The sequence below is a fragment of the Ambystoma mexicanum genome, chromosome 8 (assembly GCF_040938575.1).
Source record: "Ambystoma mexicanum isolate Mex_15411 chromosome 8, UKY_AmexF1_1, whole genome shotgun sequence".
Taxonomy (NCBI): domain Eukaryota; kingdom Metazoa; phylum Chordata; class Amphibia; order Caudata; family Ambystomatidae; genus Ambystoma; species Ambystoma mexicanum.
The window spans coordinates 585,750,649-585,775,370 of record NC_090929.1 but is presented as its reverse complement, the minus strand read 5'-3'; the positions used below and the strand labels follow the sequence as shown (position 1 = coordinate 585,775,370).

At 49.6% G+C, this 24,722-nt stretch overlaps 1 protein-coding gene across 3 annotated transcripts in view; it reads right to left on the bottom strand.

The window, feature by feature from the left end:
- Positions 1–24,722, bottom strand: part of RNF207 (ring finger protein 207) — a 1,212,833-nt gene that overhangs the window by 582,865 nt on the left and 605,246 nt on the right. For all 3 annotated transcript variants that reach the window (XM_069610286.1, XM_069610287.1, XM_069610288.1), the window contains one exon: positions 16,821–16,889. In XM_069610286.1, coding sequence (XP_069466387.1) covers positions 16,821–16,889 — 69 coding nt within the window. The remainder of the gene's footprint in view (positions 1–16,820; positions 16,890–24,722) is intronic.

Genomic DNA, 24,722 nt, shown 5'->3' with positions numbered 1-24,722 from the left:
TGTGCCCTGAAAGGCGGTTTCACCAGGACAGACAAGGACTTGGCGGTCTTAGTGCTATCCTTAGTTTTGGTCAGTTCAACGTCGGTTGTGGAATGAAAAAGCTCCTTGCCGTCAAAGGGCAGGTCCAAAACTTTATCCTGTACCTCCTTAGAGAACTTAGTGGCATGCAGCCAAGCCTGACGAGAGGTGTCCACGCCAAGCATGAGGCCCGGGGCCGAGGTGTCGACATGATGCGCTGTGGCCTCCAGCATATCCTGCAACAGGACCCTAGCATCTGACAAACCCGCTCTGAAATCCTCTAGCTTTTCAGTGGGACTAAATTCCTCAAATTCCGACAGACCTTTCCACATTTTCATATTCACCCCCGCTAACACCAGTTCTGCGTTTGCTTGTCGTAACTGCAGGGCTGAATTAGCGAAAATCATCCAAGGAGTCAAGAAGCTTGTCCTCTTTGGCCAGAACCTGTGTAGCCATTACCGAAGACGATGCAGCAGGTCTGGATTGTAAAGTGGTATCAGCCACTACCGTGGAGGAGGGGGGCGGACACGACGCTAAAGCCACCTCTTCCGAAGAATGGACCCTATAACGTGTGTCAATCTTCTTGTTGATAAACAGTCCGGAGTGTGGTTTTTCCCAAACTTTACAGACCTCGGCCAAAACGTCCTTCTGCAAGAACAAGTCGGTACGCTCCGAAGGAGATAAGGTGAACGCCCCCGAAAGCATGCCCTCCTGCGGAGCGGCAGCTTTGGGTACTGGAACATCCAAAAGGCACATCATGTCCAGCATCCGGGTGTGAAAGGCTCTGAAAGAGCGGGGCTGGTCTTCGCTGTCCTGATCCCCATGTGTGTCATCTGACAAATCCGAATCAGGCTGAGTCACATCAGGCACCAGTATAGACTTGTCCACTGGAGACAACGGAGGCAAGGGAGGAAGAATCGGAGGAGGCCCTGAATGGGCCCCTGAGGGACCCTCATTTGTGGAAACAAGGCACAATCACCACACACAAACTGATACGCCAGACACGAGGTTGTATTCCCAAAACATAGGGTTTATTGCAAAACAAATAGTCTCAGATGGCCAACTGGTCCCATGCCCCGCCACATGTGTCTATCAGACCTCGGGGAACGCAAGAGAGCGAAATTCATACAACAGTTATCTATATACAAAACAAGCATCTAGTAATCAGTAGTGTCACAACTTATACCACCCCTACTGCATTTCCTTTGAACTAGGCACGATGATTGACAATGGTCACGAGTTTGACACCTTCAAACATTCATTGTGTAACAGTTTGCAATTTTATAAGCCCACAGACATTAAGTCTGTGTTTTAAAGAACACAATGCTTCTGTTTTCTGTAAGCAAGCTGTGCCTAGGGAGAGACACATTCCAGGCCTTGCTATCTCCTAGTTTCTATTTGTGTGCCGGGGGGTCAACTTCTTCTCCAGGGCTGCACCAGGCTCAGGGAAGGGGGGCCGCAAAGAAGAGCATAATTCAAGTCATTTAATGTTCGCTCTAGCGTTTCTACTGTGCTTACCGAGACTAGCTGGCACCTGCTATACTGATTAGAATGCCTTGCTGCTCACCTTCCAAGGATATGCGAGGGAGGGGACCGGACATTTCTGTCTGAGTTACTGCCTTATGTTTCAACATGCCACTCGCGGCCTTGCATTGTGCACCAGTGAAGCAGAATAACATTTCAACAAAGCAGTTTTACATGAGGCAAAAGGCAAATGTTGGCGAAAAACAAAATGGCGATTTCAGACGCTTCAAAATGACTGCACCTTAGTGAAGCTTATGGCTATATATTTCTAATACTAGATGCATGAGGCGGTTGGTTTTTGGCCAACATAATACATACCCGTATGATCGAGGGGTGTCTATTTTTCTAGATCAACAAACCCTCCTTTTGGCCGTATGCCAAACGTCTCATCCGTACATTGCATCCTCTTCTGACCAAGTATCTGATTCAGATTCTGATTCTGAATCTTGTGCATTTTTAGTTTCCTCCTTATTGTCATCTACGTTGATGGACATGAATTCTTTGACTGTCTTTGTTTCCTCATTACCATGGGTACTCGATTTAATAGTGCTCTTTTTTTCTATCATCTGCACACAGCCTTCACTAATTTCGGTGCATATTACAGGGAAGGAACAAGTTACTTACCTGTAACTGTTGTTCTCCAGCATGGGTCTGGCATGGATTCACATGCTCATGAATATTCCCCGTCGTCAGGCTGGGAATCCTCGGTAAAGAAAAAACCAGTATCAGTTTCGTTTCTGATCTGTCTTTCGTAGTAGTAACCAATCACTGATCTCTGCGTCATACTGACCACAGCCAATGACTGCCCTCTACCCAAGCCCCGCCTCTGGCAGCCATCTTCAGATTTGGTAGCACGTGAAGTGGCAGTATGACCAAGTGAAGAGCCGCAGAGGGGTAGGCGAGAGGGTTCGCATGTGAATCCATGCCAGACCCATGCTGGAGAACAACAGTTACAGGTAAGTAACTTGTTCCTTCTCCAGCATGGGGTCTGGCATGGATTCACATGCTCATGAATAAAGAATTCATAGCAGTACACACATGCACAACCACGGGAGGTGGCAAAGACTCAACATTAAGCATTACATCAAACTCAACATTAAGCAAATCTTACTTCCTCACCAGGCTCACCTTAGGCGAACAGATTGCGCAGCACTGCTTGGCCGACCCTGGACTCCTCCCTGGAATCCCGGTCGACGCGGTAGAATTTCGTGAAGGTGTGCGTCGACCTCCACGTAGCAGCCCTGCAGATGTCCAGCAAGGGCACACCAGATAGGAACACCGTGGTAGCTGCGATCGCTCTGGTGGAATGGGCTCGCGGACGGCCAGGCAGCGGTCGGTTTGCCAACCGATGACAGTACATGATACAGCAGGAGAGCCATCTGGAAATGGAAGCCTTTGAGAGAGCCGTCCCCTGATTGACAGGTCCAAAGTTCACAAAAAGTTGTGACGTCTTCCGAAAACACTTCGTGCGGTCCACGTAAAACTTCAGCGCTCTAGCCACATCCAGCGAGTGCAAAGTCCTTTCGGCCGGCGACGAAGGCGACGGGAAGAAAACAGGCAACACCAAGGGTTCGTTGAGGTGGAATTCCGACAGCACCTTGGGCATGAAGGAGGGGTGCGTCCTGAGCACTACCCTCGTGTCGTGAAAAGTCAAGTACGGGGGCTTGCAGGAAAGGGCCTGGATCTCTCCCACTCTTCGTGCGGAGGTGGTGGCCACAAGAAACGCTGTTTTCCACGACAAGAACTTCAACGGAGTCGAGTGCAGAGGCTCAAACGGAGGTCCCATGAGCTTGGTCAGCACCACGTTGAGCTCCCACGCCGGGGCCGGAGCCTTCACCGGCGGGAACGATCTGAACAGTCCCTTCATTAATTCTTTCACCAGACGATGAGACCACAAAGACGTCCGCCATGTGGTTCTGGTGTATCGGGAGATTGCAGCAAGATGAATCTTGATGGACGCGTGCGCCAGTCCAGCCCTGGCCAGCGTCAGAAGGGACGGCAGTACCTGGGGAGCCGTAATCCGTAGAGGGTTAATCTTCTGTGCGTGGCACCAGACAGAGAACCTCTTCCATTTGTGTCCATAGCATTTAAGAGTTGAGGACGCCCTGGCCTTTGCAAGAACCTCTCTGCAGTCGGCCGGTATGTCGTATCCTCCAAACTCTAACGCTGCAGGAGCCAGGCCTGCAAGTTCAGCGACTTCGGGTCGTGATGGAGGATGGCGCCTCCTTCCCTGGAGAGAAGATCCGCGTCCACTGGCAGCTTGATTGACGGGGACGCTGACAAGTCCAGAAGGTCCAGGAACCATATCTGCCTCGGCCACGCAGGTGCGACGAGGATCATCCTGCACCGTGACCTCTTGAGCTGGTTGATGAGCCGGATCAGCAATGGCAATGGAGGGAACGGGTATAGAAACAGGCCCTCCCAGGGGAACGAGAAAGAATCGCCCATGCTCCTCGGCTGGGGAAACCTGCTGGCAAACCTCCGGCACTTGGAGTTCGTCGCCGTCGCAAACAGATCGATCTGGGGTGTGCCCCACCGTCGGAAGAGGCGGTCCACTAGATCCTGTCGTAGTTCCCACTCGTGGCAGAGCGCAGCTCTCTGCTGAGCGAGTCAGCGATGGTGTTTTTTATCCCTGCCAGATGAAACGGCACCAGAAACATCCCTTGGGCGACGGCCCAATGCCACAGATCCTGCGCCTCCTTGGACAGGGCTGGGGACCTGGTTCCGCCCTGCTTCCTGATGTAGAACATGGTGGTGGTGTTGTCGGTGAAGATCCTCACCACCTTCCCCTTGAGGGACGGGAGAAAGGACCTGAGGGCCCAAAACACTGCACGGAGCTCCAGGACGTTGATATGGAGGGACTTCTCCGTCGGAAGCCAAAGGCCTCTCGCGTGCAGATTTTCGGTGTGCGCTCCCCACCCTTCCAGGGAGGCATCCGTGGTCACTGTCTCCTGGTGGCCGGGGGTCTGGAAGTCCATGCCCGCCGTCAGATGCGCACGGGTGCCCCACCACCGGATTGCTCGTCGGAAACTCTCGTCGAGTGTGATCCTCTCCTCGAAGCTGCCCGTCGTCTGGATCCAGCGTGCATCCAGGAACTCCTGCAACGGGCGCATCCGGAGCCTGCACAGGCGGATGAGGTAAATGCAAGAAGACATCATTCCGAGGAGGGACTTGATGGACCTCACCCTGGCCGCGTCCACGACCAGCATCCGCTGCACCTTGCCCAAGATGGCCCTCGTCCTTTCCTCCGACGGAGAGGCCAGAAGCGACACTGTGTCGAGCTTCGCTCCCAGAAACAGTGCGTCTTGCGCGGGCACCAGGTGGGACTTGGCGTAGTTTATGGAGAATCCCAGGTCCGTGAGTAGTTGGACGGTCCTTGCCGTGTGCTCCACGGCGAGCTCCTTCGTCTTCGCTCGGATGAGCCAGTCGTCCAGGTAGGGGTAGACGTGGATCCCCTCTCGGCGCAGCTGCGCCGCCACCGGTGCGAGGCACTTGGTGAACACCCTGGGTGCCGACCTCAATCCGAAGGGAAGGGCTCTGAACTGGTAGTGACGCCCTTGGACCACGAACCTGAGAAACTTTCGGTGTCCCTTTAGGATGGGAATATGGAAGTAGGCATCCTCCAAATCCAATGACGACAGGAAATCGCCCTCCTCCAGCTGACCCAGGACGTGTTGGAGGGTGGCCATCCGGAACTTCTGTGCCTTGATGAATTTGTTCAGTCGTCGTAGGTCCAGGATGGGACGCCATCCTCCCGTCTTCTTCTTCACGAGGAAGTATCTTGAGTAAACTCCGGAGCCCCGAAGCCTCTTTGGGACGAGCTCGATGGCGCCCTTCTTGAGCATCGCCTTTACCTCCAAGAGAAGTTGAGGGACGTGATGTTCTTTCCTGGCCACAGGGGGGACGCGCGGGCATCTCTTTAGAAACTCGAGCGCGTTACCCTGAGCTAGGGCGTCCAGCACCCAACGGTCGGTGGAGATGGACTCCCACACGCTGACGAAGCTCGCCAGCCGGCCTCCCACCGGGGTGCTTCGTTGGGGGCCCGACCCCACGGCCGGTTCAGTCCTGCTTCGACGAGGCTTTGCCGCCTTGTCCTCCTTGGCGACGACGGCGGGGTCCGTCTGACTTGCCTCGTCCCCTGTAAGCTTCCTGTGACGACGAACGGGCCGTTTGACGGTAGGTGGAAAATCCGCCGCTGGAACCTTTGGAGGCACCCTGTTTGCCTCCGCCGCTCCGAAAGGGCAGCCGTCGTTGCTGGAGAACGCCAGGAGCACAGGCCGTCTCCGTGTCCGTCTTGATGGCTTGTAGGGAATAGTCCACTGTTTTCCCAAACAGGTTGTTTCCGTCAAACGGCATGTCCAAGACTCTGGTCTGCCGTCCTGACGGAAGTCAGTAGCCTTGAGCCATCCACGCCGCCTAAGGCACACGCCGTTGCCCAACTGGCAAAATCCAGTGTCGGCGATGTCCGTCGCAATCGTAATGGCATGGTCTGACGCCACCTCTCCTTCCTGCAAGATCTCTAGGGCTTCCGCCCTCTTGTCGTCTGGTAGGAAGTCCAGCAGGGGGGCCAGTTTGAACCACAACTCCCTGTCGTAGTGGGCTACGATAGCCAAGGCGTTGGCCGCTTTAATCGTCGTCGACGAGATGACTCTGTGTCCCATCGTGTCTAATTTCTTTCCCTCGCCGTCCGCCGGGGAGGTCGACGTAGAGACCGCGCCCCCCCGCTTTCTTCCTGGCCGCCGCGGAGACAACCGAGTCCGCCGTCGGCTGTGCCCGAAGGCACAAGGGGGCCGCATCCGGGACCCGGTACTTCTTCTCGTACCGATCCCTTCTATCCGGCGTCGTGGATGGGTTCTTGAGGAGGGCGAGGCCCTCATCCCAAATATTGTCCAGTAGAGGTACAGAGTGGACCGTCTTCCTCTTGGCCTCCCGCCGTTGATAAAGGAAACCTTCCTTCTTCTTCTCTTCCGGGCAGAGCTGGAAAAGCTCGGATGCCCTGGCGATCATGGAGTGAAACGATCCAATCTCGTCGGGCGGGGAAGCCCGGGTGGGAGGTGACGACGGGAGATCCTCGTCGTAAACCTCGTCGTCTGTACCCGTCGCGGCCGTGTCAGTCCCCGTATCATCCCCACGTGTCGTGGACGGGGAGGAAGGCTGAACAGGTTGCGATGGCTGAAAAGGAGGTGGAGGATGAATCCTTCTTCTCTTAGGGGGAGGGCTCCCAGAAGGGCCTGGCTCCGGGTCCCCCGTCGGGAGCGGTTCCTCCGCTGGTGGTAACGGCAGTCTCGTCCTTATCTCCGAGCATAAGGACTGTATAGCCAACAAAATGGCCGCCGAGTTGTCTTGCGGCACTGGTTGAGGGGAGTCCAACGGACGGTCAGGAGCCCCATCGGCACCCTCGACGTTCTCGTCGTCTCCTACGTCGGGGTCTCTCCCGACGGGCTGGTCTTCTTCCACGCCAGCTCCGTGGCTTAAGACTTCGATCAGCTCTTCCTCAGAGGTTGAGGCCGAATCCACGACAACCTCCTGCCCCCCCTTTTTCTTCTCCGTCGGAGGTTTCACGGGGGTCCTGTCGACGGGCATGAAAGAGGACTCCCTCCGTGGTGGCAGGGAGACTCTGAGCCCTGAGGTCGCCACCACTGGTGTAGCCTCCACAGGCTGAGCCAGGGCCGCCGCGACTGTCTCGATAGAGGCCTTGGCCGGATGGATTAAGGCTTTCACCACCTTAGGTGCACTCACCGCCTTCTCCTTGGGGGGAGGGTCACCGCCTTGCTCCCCCTCCGATGGGGCCTTCGAGCTCGTCCGGGGTCTCTCCAGGAGCTTTGCCGGGTGCTCGCCTTCCTCTTACCCAAGCCAGAGCGCTCGTGGTTGATGGCGCCGGGGAGGATGCGCCCTGCCTGGCGCCCATAGAGCCCGACCGTTCGGCGCTCCCGGTGCCAGCGGACTCGCGGTGCTTGGCCTTCTGTTGGACTCCCGTCGCCGGGGCGTCCTCAAAGGTCTTAGAAGACCGCTCAGACTTCTTCTTCTTCTTCTCGCCTGACGGGCTCTTCCCTTCCAGCCAGTTGGCGAGACGTTGATGGCGGTCCTTCATGGTCCGCTCCGACATATTACCGCAAAACGCACGGTCCTTCTCCACGTGCGTCTTGTCCTCATGTAGGCAGTAAAGACAAAGGGAGTGTTCGTCCTCCTTAAAGACATTCTGAAGCTGGCATCCAGGGCAGACCCTGAACAGCTTTCCGGGCGTCGAGCTTCCCTTCTCCTGGGCCATGTCCGAGATGGGCCTGAGAAACTTCTGGAGTCCTCCAAAAGCGTGGCTCGACGAAATCTTCACCCTTGAGGGGCGTAGACGAATCCGACACGGGTCCCCGTTGATCGGATGAAGAAACGGTGGAGCCTGAGGCTCTTTTGACCGAAAAAGAGAAATTTTTTTGAGAAAAAACGTGAAAAAATAGCACTAACGCTCGAGAGCAATAGCACGAGGATCCCAACACTTGAACGTGCGGTAAAAATCTGAAGATGGCTGCCAGAGGCGGGGCTTAGGTAGAGGGCAGTCATTGGCTGTGGTCAGTATGACGCAGAGATCAGTGATTGGTTACTACTACGAAAGACAGATCAGAAACGAAACTGATACTGATTTTTTCTTTACCGAGGATTCCCAGCCTGACAACGGGGAATATTCATGAGCATGTGAATCCATGCCAGACCCCATGCTGGAGAATGTTCCCACCCCTTCCTCTATTTCCATTTTGCATGTTCTGCTGGCTCTGATTCTGAGTAGAGGTCTGATTTTGAGCTTGGTTCTGTTTTTGGGCACCATTCCCTTGACTATTTTGGTGCTGCTGCATGTTATTTCTATTATGCCCATTTGCTCCTGGATGCCCCCTATGCTGTCTTCTCTGGACATACCCATTTCTATTTTACAAGTGTGGACATTGTGCTCGCCAGTGACCTTCCTCTCTGCAATACGCACACTGAATCAATCCCAGGGGCCCTCCATGCATGTTCGAATTACCTCTGCCTTGGGCGTTTCCTCTACCTCTATTGTGTCCCGCTACTTGCTGGAGTAGCACCCCAACCATTGTTCGTAACGCTTCTATTCTCATCGACAAGGTGTATTCATTACATATCTCATTTATCTCCATTGCAGGAATACTAGGGTCTGAAATCCATTTCATCGCCTCTCGTTTACACACTCTTAGTCGGTCACCTGTCTGTCTTGATGACGACAAATATCGCCGCTGTATATATGGGTCTACCGCTTCAGTTCTATCTCTCCTAATATCTCTACTCCTATACCCAGGTGTGGCAAACATTTCAGCATACTCATTATCAAGTTCATTCTTGAGTTCAAAAAGTCGGTTTACATGTTCCCTCATCTCTTCATCCCTCCCTCTACAATGTGCCAATGCATTTAAATCTAACAATCGTTGTGGCAGTAGCCACTAAATATTGACCCATGCATTCCAACACTACCTGTCTTTCGTTGCTCCTCCTGAAGTCAAATATGGAAGCCATCGCTGCCGTCTCATCATTCCCATCTATATACATTTCAGCCTGTTCTTGCAACTCTCGCTTCCTCTCGTTGCTAATCGCACTACGAGTTACTCTCGTACATCCCCTCTGTTCAGCCTCTTCTTCTGTTTCAACAACTTCAAGTTCAATTACGGGAGGGGCAGATGGGACAGAAACAATCTCTAAGGTGGGAGGTGCAGATGGAATCATGGGAACGGGCAGTATCTGTTGCAATGTTGATTGGCTAACAGGAGGCGCTGCATGTGCAGTCTGTGGCTGTGCTAGGATCTGAACAGTCGGGAGGGGCTCGGCAACAGGAGGGGGTTGAGCTATAGCCACTAACACTGTCTTTTTAGCCTCTCATCTTGGGCCTTGTTTCGTATTAGTCAATATTTTTTCGATCAATTCATCTGATGAATGCAATTCTCGTTGTGGATATATTTTTTCTATACTCAAATGGTCGCGTCTATTTGATTTTCTCAAACTATTATTCCACTCCTCCTCTTCTCTCTCTTCCGCTCTCTCCAATTTCGATTTATGTCTCGGTGCATGTTTCTCTCTACTCCTGCAATCAAGCATAGCTTCCCTTCTCCAGTCCCTAAGGATATCTAATGCCGCAGGGCGTGTTTTCTTTTTTATTAACACCTCCTCCATATTATCTATCCTCGTCATCTCAAAACTCCCATGACTCGGCCACTGAAGATCTTCCTGCTTTCTGGTTTGCTTATGCCAAATCTCACAAAACATTATCGCTCCCACACACCGTATTTCACATACATCTCGTACGCCGGCGTTCCCACCGGTGGCACAACCTGGCCAGTTTCCAAAGATTGTCTGCTGCAGCGGAAAAAACCTGCTAGAGTGGACAATACCCCAGGGATGTTTTAACCTTACCCTTGGCTAATCAACCTTACTCTGGGTGTTTGATTTTGCAAAATCAACTCTCAACCAATATCAGTATCACTTTTGAATCAGGGCACGACTCACCTGATCAGTCAAGTTGTCTTTTCAAGACACAATTCGTCCGTATACTGACGCAACCAATGACGTTGTGTCTGCATATCTTGGCTCACTCTGCCTCGTTTCGGGACCCTCGCCTCCTTGTTCTCTGGCCGGGCACGTCGATCAGGGATCAGATGTGTGCAGATCTGCATAGGAGTCTCATCTCTCAACGTACACGATGGAACAAGTGGGGGAGGGTCCCTATTCGGGCGAAATCTTGAAGGGGCCCCTGAGGGACCCTCGTTTGTGGAAACAAGGCACAATCACCACACACAAACTGATACGCCAGACACAAGGTTGTATTCCCAAAATCTAGGGTTTATTGCAAAACAGATAGTCTCAGTTGGCCAACTGATCCCACGCCCTGCGACGTGTGTCTATCAGACCTCGGGGGACGCAAGAGATCGAAATTCATACAACAGATATTTATATACAAAACAAGCATCTAGTAATCAGTAGTGTCAGAACTTATACCGCCCCTATTGCATTTCCTTTGAACTAGGCACGATGATTGACAATGGTGACGAGTTTGACACCTTCAAACATTCATGTGTAACAGTTTGCAATTTTATAAGCCCACAGACATTAAGTCTGTGTTTTAAAGAACTCAATGCTTCTGTTTTCTGTAAGCAAGCTGTGCGTAGGGAGAGACACATTCCAGGCCTTACTATTTCCTAGTTTCTATTTGTGTGCCGGTGGGATCAACTTGCTCTCCAGGGCTGTACCGGGCTCAGGGAAGGGGGGGCCGCAAAGATGAGCATAATTCTAGTCATTTAGTGTTCGCTCTAGCATTTCTACTGTGCTTACCGAGACTAGCTGGCACCTGCTATACTGATTAGAATGCCTTGCTGCTCACTTTCCAAGGATATGCGAGGGAGGGGACCCGACATTTCTGTCTGAGTTACTGCGTTATGTTTCAACATGCCACTCGCGGCCTTGCATTGTGCACCAGTGAAGCAGAATAACATTTCAGCAAAGCAGTTTTACATGAAGCAAAAGGCAAATGTTAGCGAAAAACAAAATGGCGGTTTCAGTCGCTTCAAAATGGCTGCACCTTAGTCAAGCTTATGGCTATATATTTCTAATACTAGATGCATGAGGCGGTTGGTCTTCGGCCAACATAATACATAGCCTTATGATCGAGGGGTGTCTATTTTTCTAGATCGACAGCCCGGCCGGTAAAGGCGGCACCAGAACCACAGGTACCGCAGCTCGGACAGTCGGCGCAGGAGGGCATATCTCCCTAAACAAATCTCAAAAATACTCCTTCATGGGGTCAGTGTGCATTAGTCTTTGAAACTTGCTGAAAAAGACGTCCTCCGCTGACGATTTAGGTGCGACTGGAGGAGGCCTCTGAGGGGCTCAAGGGAGAGGGGTGCCAAGAGGGCCCCTCCCCACTGGTATCCACATAAATCAAGGGCGCTGATGCCGCAGGCTGGGAGACATTGTGTGGTAAGGGGGCGTCCAAGCGTTCCAGTCATAAACTGGCCGAAAAGGATCCGCACAAGGAAACCGATGTTCACTTAAAAAGCCACTCCCCCCTCCCAGATGGCATAGTTGTAAGGGAGGTATCCAAAATGGTCGCTGTAGTCTTGGTGGGAGCAGCCGCCATTTGTCAGCAACTGAGGAGAACTGTGACACGTGTGGAAGTGAGACAGGGGTCTCCACAGGTGGGTGAGGGGTCTTCATCTTAGCCTTAATACAAGGAACCTCAGCCAAACCGGTACTGTGTGGCCTAGAATGTTTTTGAGACATGCTATCAGCCAGAAAAGCCTTCAGCGGAAAGACCTCGGCACCGCCACTGATGGAGGAATTCCGGTCCAAGACCTCACTGCGTGCCCTCCTCAGCAGGTCTGGTGTCACCGCTTTAATGGGAGCAATGAGGAACACACCTCACCAACAAGACCTTAACAGGCCTCTCAGAACTGTCAGTCACCCTAGCCTCCAAACAAGGGCCTCAGGGCATACCGCAGTGCTTTTACAGGAAGCTCCAGCTAAGGAGACGTCGAAGCAAGTTCCAGTACCCGCCGCCACAGTAGAACTGGGCTCAAAAAATAGCCCCCACAGGAGGGGCCTCAGATAGCAATCCGGTGTGAATAGGCTCCTTACAGAGGCCCTCGGAGAAAACTCTGGTACACTTTTTAGGCCTAGAAGGCACCTCAGGGCAAGCCCCGGTAATAGAGCTTTTGACGCTCCTCCCTGACTGGGAAGACCCCGGGAAGGAGTCCCCCGGCCGGGGTGCTCTAAAAATGAAAGAACTCATCGAGCGTTTCTTCTTTTCTTCGATGAAAGTATAAAAATGCAATGGTGGAGAGCGTTGAAACACCTCCTCCCACCGCTCCAAACGACGTTGAAGCGCCCGGACCAAAAGGGAGTCGCAGTAAAAACACGAGTCAGACCGGTTGTCCGGACCCAAGCACTCTAAACAAAGAGGATGGGGACCCGCCTAGCTTCGCTGACAAGAAGAACAAGTAGGAAAATCTTACTGAAACAGCATAGACGAACTCGCGACTGCTAAGCCGGAGCAGGAGAGGACGACACTGGAAGGAAAAAATCTTCCGAAGATGCAAGTGCGTCCAGTCCCGAACGAGCGGAAGAAAAGACTGATGGGCGATGCGCTGGGCGGAGCTAAGGAGGGCGGGATTACAGCTGCGTGTGGTACCCTGCGTAAAAAGAGAGGACGGACACATTTTTGAAAAATGTGATGCTTTTTACAAAGTGCTCCGGTCCCGTCCCACAGGACGGAGGAATGTCCCATAAGTATGGAGGAAAGGGGACGGGACGTAGGAGTATGACAAATCCTGACACACGGGGCACCCAACCACTTACTGGGCCAGGCACACGTCAGCTTCTGGCCTATGAGAGGAATTGAATCAGCTCTACTGTCCATCTGGGAAGACCTAAAAATGACCTCCGACTCCACAATCTCTTCCGCCCTGATACCATTTGACCTTTCAGCAGCTTTTGACACAGTCAGCCATACAACCTTCACTAAAAGGATACAAGAAGCATGGTAACTAACACTGCACTACTGTGGAAGAAATCCTTCCTGACAGAAAGAACGGAAACCATCTGTCTACCACCCTTCAGCTCAAGACCCTGCATGTTTACTAGTAGGGTTCAACAAGGCTCATCCCTCTCAAGACTACTCTTCAGCATTTTCATGACTCCACTCACAAAACTCATCAAGGGGCATGACTCACATGTTACAACTATGCAGATGATAATCAAATCATCTACAAAATCGATACCACAGATGACATGGACCAAACCTTTGTCAACTGTCTCTCACAAATCATTGCATGGATGAGAAACAAAATCCTTAAACTGAATTGAAAACATGATCATACCCAACAACCTCTCTATACAACCACATATACCATGGCCTACTGAAATGGGACCTGAAGCATCCAGAGTAGTTAGAAATCTTGGAATTTTGATGGACAACAAATTAATATTGGAACCTCAAGTCAATGTAATAGTAAAGAAGTGCTTTTTCCAAATAAGTACTATATTGCAGATATTTCCCTTTCTCACACTCCCACTTAGAACACTTTCCATCATCTCATTATGTCAAGAATAGACTACACCAACAGCATCTACTTTGGAATGCCCGACTACCTCACCAAAAAAGCTGCAACCAAACCAGAACACAGCAGCAAGTCACCTCCAAAGACTCAGTAAGAGAGAAAGAATCACACCAGCTCTAAACTTCCTACACTGGCTATGAGTCAATAATAGAATCTATTTCAAAACACTTTGCATTGTTCACAGAGCAATTCACAGCCATGTAGCTGAATTCCTACAAGAATACATGTCTGTCTGCAAACCAAAAATAACACTGAGGTCTAGCAATTACAGATGTCTTGACCCCAAACAATGTTCATAAATAAAATATGGTGGATCAGCCTTTTCAAACATCTCAGCTAAACTCTGAAACTCCCTACCTTGAGGGGTCAGAAATGAAAGCCGGACAGAAGGTTGTCATATTTTTCATGAAAGACTTTTATTAACTTAAACAGGTTGGGAAAATGCCTCCTTGACCCTGCTCTAAGAGGAGTTTCCCTACCAAAAACTAAGGAACTGTCTTTGTCAGGATGCCATGAATCAAAAACTGTCCTTGTGTGCAAACGTTCTATCCTGGCCCTCACACTACAAACAAAATAATAAAGTGACAAGGGAAATGTCTTTAAAGTGGTATTTGCAAAAAGTGTTCTCCAATAAAAATAGAATAGCTCCAACATAAATATTCTCCACAACGGAAAATACCTTAATTCCAGAGGGTGATTCCCTTCCCCTGTATTCTTCACAGGTATCACAAATGTCCTTGGTTCTAACCGTTCTTTATGCCTTCTTTGTCTCACGACAATCCTGTTGAATGAAAGCTGTTCAAACTTGTAAATTCTTCTTTAACAAAAGATCCTTCTTTGTTTAACAAACCACTTGACACTCCTTATAGGTTTGCAATTTGCTTGGTATACTCCCCTTTCAGGACTCTTCATGCACTTCCCACTGCCAGGTGTACTCCTTTGCCAGGACTTCTCTTGTATTCACTGCCTTTTGTACTCCCTTGCCAGGACTTCTCTTGTAATAACTTTCTGGTGTACTCACCTGCTATTACTTCTCATCTCTTAAAGTTCCTCTTTATATTTAAGTAGCATATACCTTTCTTAGCTTGGTATGTCTAGTGGTTTCACTGCTCTTTTAAACTTTCCTCAAATTTACATTCATTCCTCATTGGGGTTCGGGTTGGCACTCTGCCCTTTCAAAAACAATCTTATTATTTCACTTTCTGTTACTTCACAATGTGCAAATTCTCTTAGGCAAGGTCGCTGTGATGCCCTGGGGCCCCCATTCTGCTCTGGCAGACTCACCGGCTCTCTGTAGCATTTCCAGGCTTGCTCACACTTATGCAGTGTACCTTCTCTGCTTGCTTCCCACTCTGGGTGGCTCCGACGTCTCTCCAGCTTCTCTCACGGCCCCACTCCTGCACGCGGGTTTCTCCTCGGTTCCTGGTAAGGACAACACTACTGCTCCTGGCTGCCTGATACCCAGGGACCCTCTTGCAGTTCCTAGCATCTCCGTGGCACTCCTTGCTCGCACCATGTTTCTTTCCTTTTCCGCTGGCAAGCTCCATTGCTCTGCCACACCAGCTCATGCCTCCAGCTTCTGCATACCGGCTTGTGCCTCCGGCCACTGTCCACCTTCACTGGAGATCTCACGTCCTCTCCTGAGCTCCTTCCCATAGTTCGGTTTACATTTTTAAAGGTCCAGCACACAGGCACTTTTGTCCAACAACTAGCACAATCATTATGCTTGCTGCTCTGTATCAATTCCTTCATCCTCCTCATCTCAGTACATAGGTGGTTGTGGTAATTGAAGTTCATTGATGGTTTCTGATGCATAATACTTGGAAGGTCTTTTCCAAAGATTCCACATGGAAGATTAGTTTTACATGAAGGAAAACTAGCATTGCAATAGGTTATTAGGGTATTGGGCAAAAAGGGGTCTTCCTCATGGGAAAGTGGGTGATGCCGTGCCTTCACAAATGACACCATGACATCTCCCCAGTAGCTATCTCCTCCCATGTGTTCCTCCATAATGTAGACGCCTACAGGGTCAGGAACAGGTGGTGGCTGCCCTCCCCTGGCCACATGGGAGTACGCTACCATTGGGAAATCCGTGATGACTCCATTGGAGTCATCACACTTCCTAAAGGGAATATGCCCTATAGAGGAACGCCTGACCTTCAGGAAAGCACTAAAAACATGGCTCTTTGATTTGTCAACCTAACTCGCCAAACCATGGGCTATGGTAAAAGAGAAGCACGCTGATTCAATGCAAAAGGTTACAGCACAAAGTACTGGCTCTTGGCTTGGAATTCCCGGGTCACGTATCCAAAGTGGATTACCTACCAGTGAAAGAGAGACCCAGCATCACTAACCACGGAACAATGGGTTTTAGTTTACTCAACAAATGACACAACAACAATTCAACCATATACCCTGATATGAGGACTCCACCTTTCTCTCCCACTAACCCTACTAAAACTCTGCACACTTCTACAATCACACCACACACTAACCAACTATGCCACCCTCACTCGGCACCCTGAACAAACCACACCCAAACTGATGCCAAATAGCAATATTCTGCAAATCCTCCAATGACCCACACAATCGCAACTCAGTCAATGCACCCTAATCAACGGGCACACAAGGCCTACAGTACAGACTCAAGCACCTGCATGGCCACCAACTCACACCACCTAGAAGCAAACCCACACACAGAGACTGTTTTTTTTCTGAACTGAAACTACCAACACAACAGCAAAAGCACTTTTGCGCTCTCCCTCGCCGTCCACTAACACACCCAGATAGTGCTTTTTTTTCAGGTGCACCTCGGCGCCTAGAGACCATGCCAGTGGCAGCAGTGTGCAATATAAATCCCATTAGCATAACATAACACTCTGTGCCATGTGAATGGTGGCATATGGATTTGAACCACTTAGGCGTCAGCAACATATTTTTAATTGCCTTTATTTTCAGTAGAAATAGATACTTGCAGTGCAAAGGTATAAGCAGCATGTTCATAGTATACATGGTCATCTGTGAATGAGCCAGAAATACAAAACATACTTATATGTTTAGGTCCTTATGGGCTTTTATCTATTCCTGTGAGGTAGTTGTTAGTCTAGGTTTCAACTAAATTATATTCAAACCATCCAAAAAACACTGCTTGTTGGATGGTGTTTTTATACTTACATATCCTAAATCCAAGAATTCAGCCTTGTTAGCAGAGCTCAGGAAAGCAGAACATGTCACAAGATGAACCTATGAAGGAAAAGGAGAAGGCACTAAGTCATACTATCTATAGAAACTATTCCAGCAATAACATCGTAGTAACACATTGCAACATTAAAATAATTATTTCCTTTAGAGGGAGTCAAATTAAGGATGCATGAAAGCTAATTTTTAAAAAGAAAATGTAGAAATCTGCTAATTGAGAGCAACATTGAGCAGATCAGGATATACTCCACATTGAATGTGGCATTATCAAAAATCGATTCTTTTTTTACCAAATCAATTCAGTTTCTTGATAAAAATGTTTTATGAAGCAGGGATTTTGTAGAATTAGAAAAAAATGAAATGTGTCCAAAATGTGTTACATTTTAGAGCAAAAACGGTCTCATCCAGCCCTAATAAAATATGTCCCAATGATGAAAAAACCCAATTATTTACAGTACTATTAGAATAAAACAATAATGAGGGCTTGTACATAAGGTGAACGCACATAATGAAGAAATTAATGTAAACATTTCTATAAATGACAGACTTAGATTGCCTTCATGGAACATCAGGATACCACACTAACAACCTCTCCTTTTGCCCCTACACAGTCAAGGAATGTTGCAGAAGGAGCAGACTCAGACTTTTCAGTTATGATCTCAGATCAGACTTTGATTGGGGGCTCAACTTTTATTGATAAAGCCAGCAAAGCTTCAATGAACATATCTATGATTCCTAAGCCTTTCCTGCTTGACCCACATTTCAGCTCTTCTATGCACAACCATGAACGAAATTCAAACCTTAATCATGACAGCGTGGCATTGCCTTCTTCTAAATATAACATACATATAGTGCTGGATAACAGCAGTAACCTGTAACACTCAACTGTGGTAGCAAGTCAACAGGACTGGTTACATCTGCCCGGAAGTCAGATATACGAGCCTGTATATATCCATATGGACTACAGGTAGGTAATGATATTATATATCCAAATGTGAATAGAAATTGGAGTCTGCTGTACCACAGAGAACTACAGCAAGTAAAAATCTTCAAAGTGCAATACATCTGCAACTGCTTAGGCTGGAGGTATCACTAAGATGATTTAATTAAGCAATATGCCCCGAGTGGAGGGGGCATTATCGACTCAGGTAATGCCCCGGGACACAGTTATAGGCCCGAGCGAAGCCCTTAACTAAGCCCCTGGCCGTTTCCAGAGTCGGTAATTCCCCGCCACTCGGGGAATATTGCTATTAGTACATCAGCCCGCAATATCTGCGTGACCGGGGCACTAAAAGTATTTTTTTCTGTCCCGAAATGCTGCAGCGTTTCGGGACAGGAATAAAAAAAAGAAACAACCAAGAAAATAGCCGCCGGGAAGGGGAAAACGGAGTCCGTTTTCCATTTCCATGGCGGCCATCGGGAGCGGAGGCGCTAGAAAGGAGCAGAAGGTAAGTGGGGTTTGGAGGAGGGAAAGAAAAAAAAATACACGGAGCAGGGATGGCCCCGCTCCGAGTCTCCACACGGCTGGAGGCTGCCATCGTCCCCCGCCGGGGACGAAGGAGCAAGAAGGTAAGTGGGGTGAGGAGGGCAGGGAGGAGGGAGGAAAGGGGAAAAACTATTTTAAAAAAGCCTTACCTGAGTCCACGGTGGGGGGCGAAGGCAGCCTCTCAGCCGTGGGGAGGCTCGGAGCGGGGATAGCCCCGCTTCAAGCCTCCTCATTGGCTGAGGGGCTGCCACGCCCCCCACTGAGGAAAAGGCGGCTGGAATCCCGGCTGAGAATCAAAAGATTCTCGGCCAGGTAATGACCCGGCGAGAGCCAATCAGAATGAACGTTGCATTCTGCTTGACTCTCGCGGGTACTATTAGAGTTTACTTACCTCAGTGAGGAAAGAATTCAGAATCAAATGCTCCTTGTCAAGGTCCTGAACATAAAGTACATGCTACCATCAATCAATGGGGTGTTTCCTTCTAGAAATAGACCTACTATTCCCCCAAAGAACACCTCTCCACTTGACGTGACATCATCTACGGAAAGAACAGAGCAGCCCCAGTATGCAGAGTCTGGTGGACTAGCCACAGGATCTAAGCAAGCTTGAAAGCAGAGGCGTGTGAAGTCCTCCACATAGACCCAGTGTGCGCAGGGTTTGGAAAATGCAACTCCTACTGTGGTTGAGAAATCTAGCACGACAGTCCTCGTAAATCACACTTAATTTGTACTTTTAAAGACTGCTTTCATGGCAACAAAAATTCCTACAGAAGATCTCTGTTGGAATTATAAACAGACATACTTGGAATAATTGGAATCTCAAATAAGGCTATACCCACCTCAAGATCCTCTTAAACTGCATGTATTTTGGAGATTGCAGTGTTAGGGTCTATTTGGCAGACTGTAACTTGTGAGATATGACTTATGCTAAGAGAAATGTCATGTCTGCTGCAGGAGTTAAAATCTATAAAGTGTGAGTTTGGCATCTTGGAACACGGATTGAAAGTTGAACAATATTTTATTAAAGAAAAGGTCAGGATGGATTAAGGCCTTACTTGCCCTATACTAAGGTGGGGTTATCCCTGCCTAAAGAAACTATGGAAGGTCTGTATCAGTATGTCCAACTTAAAATGTCTGTCTGTGTCAAAATCCTACACTTGCCCTCACAACTAATACAAACATTGTTTAGGGATATCAGCCATAACTTAAATAGTGTTTCCAACATAAAGTTATGAGCCGCTTGTAGCTTTAGCTTACTCTTCAGCTTCCTTTCCCAAATGTTCATAAGTTCACCATAAAGTTCCATTTATCTTCCACTAAGCATCAGAAGAAATACAGTTTCATAAAGGCAGGGGTGCCGTTCCCAAGTTCAACACCATTCCAGGGCAACACACTACCTGGACACCAAAACATTGGGTTCCCTTCCCCAAGCTAAGTGTCACTAACCAAATGAAGTATCTTGAACACAACTGCAGGAAAACACAGTTCCAAAATACTAAAGCTTATGGTTTCCTTCCCAAAGCTTAGTGTTAATAGCAAGAGAAAATACCTTGAAGTTTTGGTCTTTCAGCTGGACTGTGTTATAAGAGGTGTCACGAGATCGCTGGTTAACTTTTCTTCCTGGGGAGTGAGGCGATGAGGCTGCCAGTCTGTCGATGAATCTTCGCAAAGATGAAAGAGCAACGCGGGGGACCGACCCAACACCCTCCTGACAATAAATGACAGGATTGAGCTGAACCAGCTCCCAACGTCACGGGTAGCACTTCTCTGTATTTACGTGACGTCAGGACAGTGTAAACACTGACAGAGAAGGCCAGATGATATCCACTTCGGTAGCAGCAGTTCGAGGGACAGATCTTCGGTATATCCTCGGTGGTAGAAATGGCACAGATACCGGCAAGGCACAAGACCAGTAGAAAAGGTAATGGGGAGGCAGACCCTCCAAGAAGGAAGGAAAGAATAGGGGAAGAGAACTGACCACCCCAGGACCGGATCCCTTCCCAACCAAGGAAAGGTGCAGAACCAGAGGAACCCAGGCTGGGACCTACCTAACCCCAAGGACCAAGTACCAGACTGGAACCCAAAAGGGCAAGGAACCAAGGCAGGGCAGGGCTCAAGGAACCAGGCAAGGCAAAAAGGAGCACTGGGCTAAGCACGAGGAAGAAACAGGAACAGGACAGGAGCAGAACAGAGACTCAGGCAAAGCAGGGCTCCTGGAGCGTATACACGGAACAAACCGCGTTGAGACGCGTTGTTTCCGGGTCTGCGGAAGCTATTTATGGCCTGGGACCAAAGCGAGGCTTGGAACGCAAGCCGCTGTCACTGCGCATGCGCGAAACGTCGGATACTGATGTTCCGCGCATGCGCAGGACATTCAAGATGGCCGCGCCCAGGGAGCCGGGAGCCCGGACCGCGGTACGCCGTAGAGAAAGGCACCAACGCGGATACAATCTCCAGGAGGGAGACCGCCGCAGCTGAGGACCCCGACCCCCAGAACAGGTGAGTGGCGCGCGCAGCGTGACACGATACCCCCTCCCGGACAACCCCGGGCACCAGGTTTCCAGGGATAGCGAAGGAAGAAGTCCCGAACTTAGCGCGGGGCATGCACAAAGGAGCGAGGCTCCCAAGTGCGGTCACAAGCCGGATAGCCTTTCCAACTGACCAAAAACTGAAGCACCCCACGCCTAATCCGCGAATCACAAATCTCCTGTACCTCAAACTCAGGGACCCCCTGAACCAACACCGGGGCAGGACGGGAACAGGGACGGCCAAGAACATCGGGCACACAGGGTTTCAAAAGAGAGATATGAATAACAGGATGTATCCGCCAAGAGTGAGGCAAAGACAAACGAAAAGCAACAGGGGAAATGCGTTGAAGGACACGAAAGGGCCCAAAAAAGCGGGGAGCCAATTTCACGGGCAAATTGCAAACAGGCAGATTCTTGGAGGATAGCCAACCCAATCGTCAACCCGAAGGTCGGGCTCAGGACTCTGCCGTTTATTGGCCTGAACCTTCATACGTGCTTGTGCCACTGCCAAGGTACTGGCCGCCAGGCGATGTTGATCACGGATGAGAGCCACCATGGCATCAGCCGACGGAACGGCACTAGGAAGCATTGGACGAAGAGGCAGCAGCTTGGGGTGCAGACCAACAGAACAAACGAAGGGACTGAGTCCGGTAGCAGAATGAACAGCATTGTTGTAAGCCACCTCTGCAGTGTCCAACCAATCTGACCAGTTGTCTTGAGTGGCATTGGTGTAACATCGCAGGTACTGTTCAAGGGATTGATTAGTACGCTCGGTTTGCCCATTGGTTTGGGGATGGTAACCGGAACTCAGAGCGCGCTGAATGTCCAAATGACGGCATAGTTGATCCCAGAAAGAAGAAATAAACTGCGAACCTTCGATCCGACAGAATCTTCTCAGGAAGACCGTGAAGACGATATACCTCATGTAAGAAACGTCGAGCCATCTGGGAGGCAGTGGGCAGCTTCGGAAAAGGTATGAAGTGAGCCAACTTGGAAAAACAATCCACCACTACCATGATACACGTATTCCCACCACATAGTGGTAATTCAACAATGAAGTCCGTGGCAATAGTATGCCATGGGTACGGTGGCGTAGGAGTAGGTTGCAGTAGACCAAGGGGTTTCTTGCGTGGAACCTTCACCTGAGCACAAACAGGGCAAGAATCCACATATTGCTAAACTTGTTTGGCCCATCCTGGCCACCAGAATTGTCGTGCAACCAATTCTTGGGTGGTATTGACCACAGACAACGGAATCGTGACAATTCTGTAGGACAGTCCTCTGAAGATTCAAAGTGGGGACGTACAGGCGATCCTTGAAGAAAAGCAATCCGTCACGTTCACAGATGTCATAACGTTGCAATATCTGGGATCTGGAGGGATCCGTCCAAGTGGCATCTAAGAGTTGCTGAAGTTGAGGAGTCAACATCGATAGGAAATGCTTCGAAGCAATCAAGGGTTCCTTGGTCTTGGCTCTGTCTATGTCGTCCTCCAAGGATCGGGACAGGGCATCAGCCTTTATGTTCTGAGAACAAGGTATGTAAGTCACCAGGAAATCGAACTGAGAAAAGAAAAAGGCCCGACGTGCATGCCGTGAGGTTCTGCATTTCAAGGAACGTAAAACTTGAAGGTTACGGTGGTCTGTGCGCACTTCCACTGGATATTTACCACCCAGCAAGTGATGTCGGCACTCTTCGAAGGCTGCTTTTATGGCCAAAAGTTCCTTCTCGATCACAGCATAGTTTCTTTCGCTGGGTGACAGCTTCCGCGAATAGTAGGCCACAGGATGTTCTGTTTCCGTAACTGGATCGTGCTGCAACAGGACTGCACCAACTGCATAGTCTGAAGCATCCGTTTCAACTAAGAATGTTTTTTTGTCATCCGGATGATTCAAAATCGGAGCTGACATAAAGGCTTTCTTTAATTCCTGGAATGCCACTTCGGCCTAAGAATCCCAAAAGAAAGGCATCTTGTTGCTGGTCAGACGAGTCAACATGGCAGTTAAGTGAGAGAATTGAGGAATGAAACGTCGGTAAAAATTAGCGAAGCCCAAGAACCGTTGCAGTGACTTAACATCATGGGCTGTTTCCATTCCTGTATGGCTTGCAGCTTTGTGGGGTCCATCCGAACTCCTGTGCTGCTGATTACATAGCCTAGGAATTCCACACTTTCCAGATGAAATTGGCATTTCTCAGCTTTAGCATACAAATGATTGGCAGATAATCTACGGAGGACTTCCTGAACATGTTCGACATGAGCCATGCGAGTAGAAGAAAAAAACAAGATGTTGTCCAGATATACCCATACTGACACTCCAACAAGATCTGAAAAGACAACATCCATGAACCGCTGGAAGACGGCCGGGGCACTGCAGAGTCCAAACGGCATTACCCTATACTCGTAATGCCCAAAAGGTGGTTTGAAGGCCGTCTTCCACTCATCACCATCCTTAATCCGCACCAAGTGGTAGGCTCCTCTTAAATCCAACTTGGTGAAGATCTGATCAGATTTCAAGGATTCAATGATGTCCCGGATGAGTGGCAGGGGGTATCGGTCCTTGCACGTGATTTCATTCAACTGGCGATAATCAATACAAGGGCGCAAAGTACCCTCTTTCTTTTTGACGAAGAAAAGTGGAAATCCCGCGGGGGATAGCCCTTATCAAGGCAATCCTCGATGTACTCCTGCAGGACACCCTTTTCTAATTACGTCAAAGAATAAATCTTGCCATGAGGAATGACTGCATCAGGCAGAATATCAATGGAGCAGTCGAACTGTCTGTGAGGAGGCAATGGAATGTCTTCTGGTTTGGAGAAGACTTTGAGAAATTCAGCATATTCCTGAGGTATGGACTGAGTAACACATAGGCGGACAGAGGTGTTTCCGGGAGTGGGTAGCCCCAAACCAGATTTCGCCGGAAGGGTATCACGAAGACGACATTCCTGAGAACAACGTACAGAAGAAAAGACCAGGGTTCGGGAAGTCTAATTGACCTGTGGATTGTGGTAAAGCAGCCAAGGCAAACCGAGCACTACAGGGAAGGAAGGAGACTTGATCACATCCAACGAAATCCGTTCAAGATGTTCTTCCACTGATAACCATAACTGACCGGAATGTTGGCACACAGGACCCGAAGACAATGGCGTACCATCGATTACCTAAACCACTGCTGAATGTTCCTTGCGATACAGGTGGATCCCATTGGAAACCGGAAACGAGGCATCAATGTAATTGCCCGATGCTCCACAGTCCAGAAGAGCCCTGGTCTTAACGCATTTCCCTTGCCATGCAATACCGACTTCCAAGACCAACAAGGGCACCGAGTGCATGGGAGGAAGGTCTGAATCAGAAAAATGGCCCACCGCTGCCTTCTCACCACACAGCGGGCCCGTTAGTTTTCCGACTTCTTCAAGGGACGTAGAGGACACGTTCCTAGATAATGTCCAGTTCCTCCACAATACAGACAGGTATTGTTGGCGTCTTCTCTTCTTCTCGGCCTCAGATAATGGTCCGCGAATAGCTCCCAGTTGCATGAGCTCTGGACCCACGTCAGTTGGGGTTGTAAATTCTGAAGGGTGTACTGAGAGTCCCGGATGGTATCTTTCCGTTCAATGACGTTCACTTCTCCTTTCAGCCAGTCTGTGGTCGATACGGAAGACCTGATCCAATAATGCGGGTAGGGTTTCTGGTTCAGGAATATGCAGCAATTCATCCTTGTATTCGTCTCGTAACCCACGACGGAACAAAGTCTTCTGAGTGATTTCGGGCCATTAGGAATCAGTTGAAAGCTGCCGAAACCGACTAATGTAGTTAATGATGTCACTGGATCCCTGTTTGATTTCCATCAGCTGCTTCTGGGCCACGG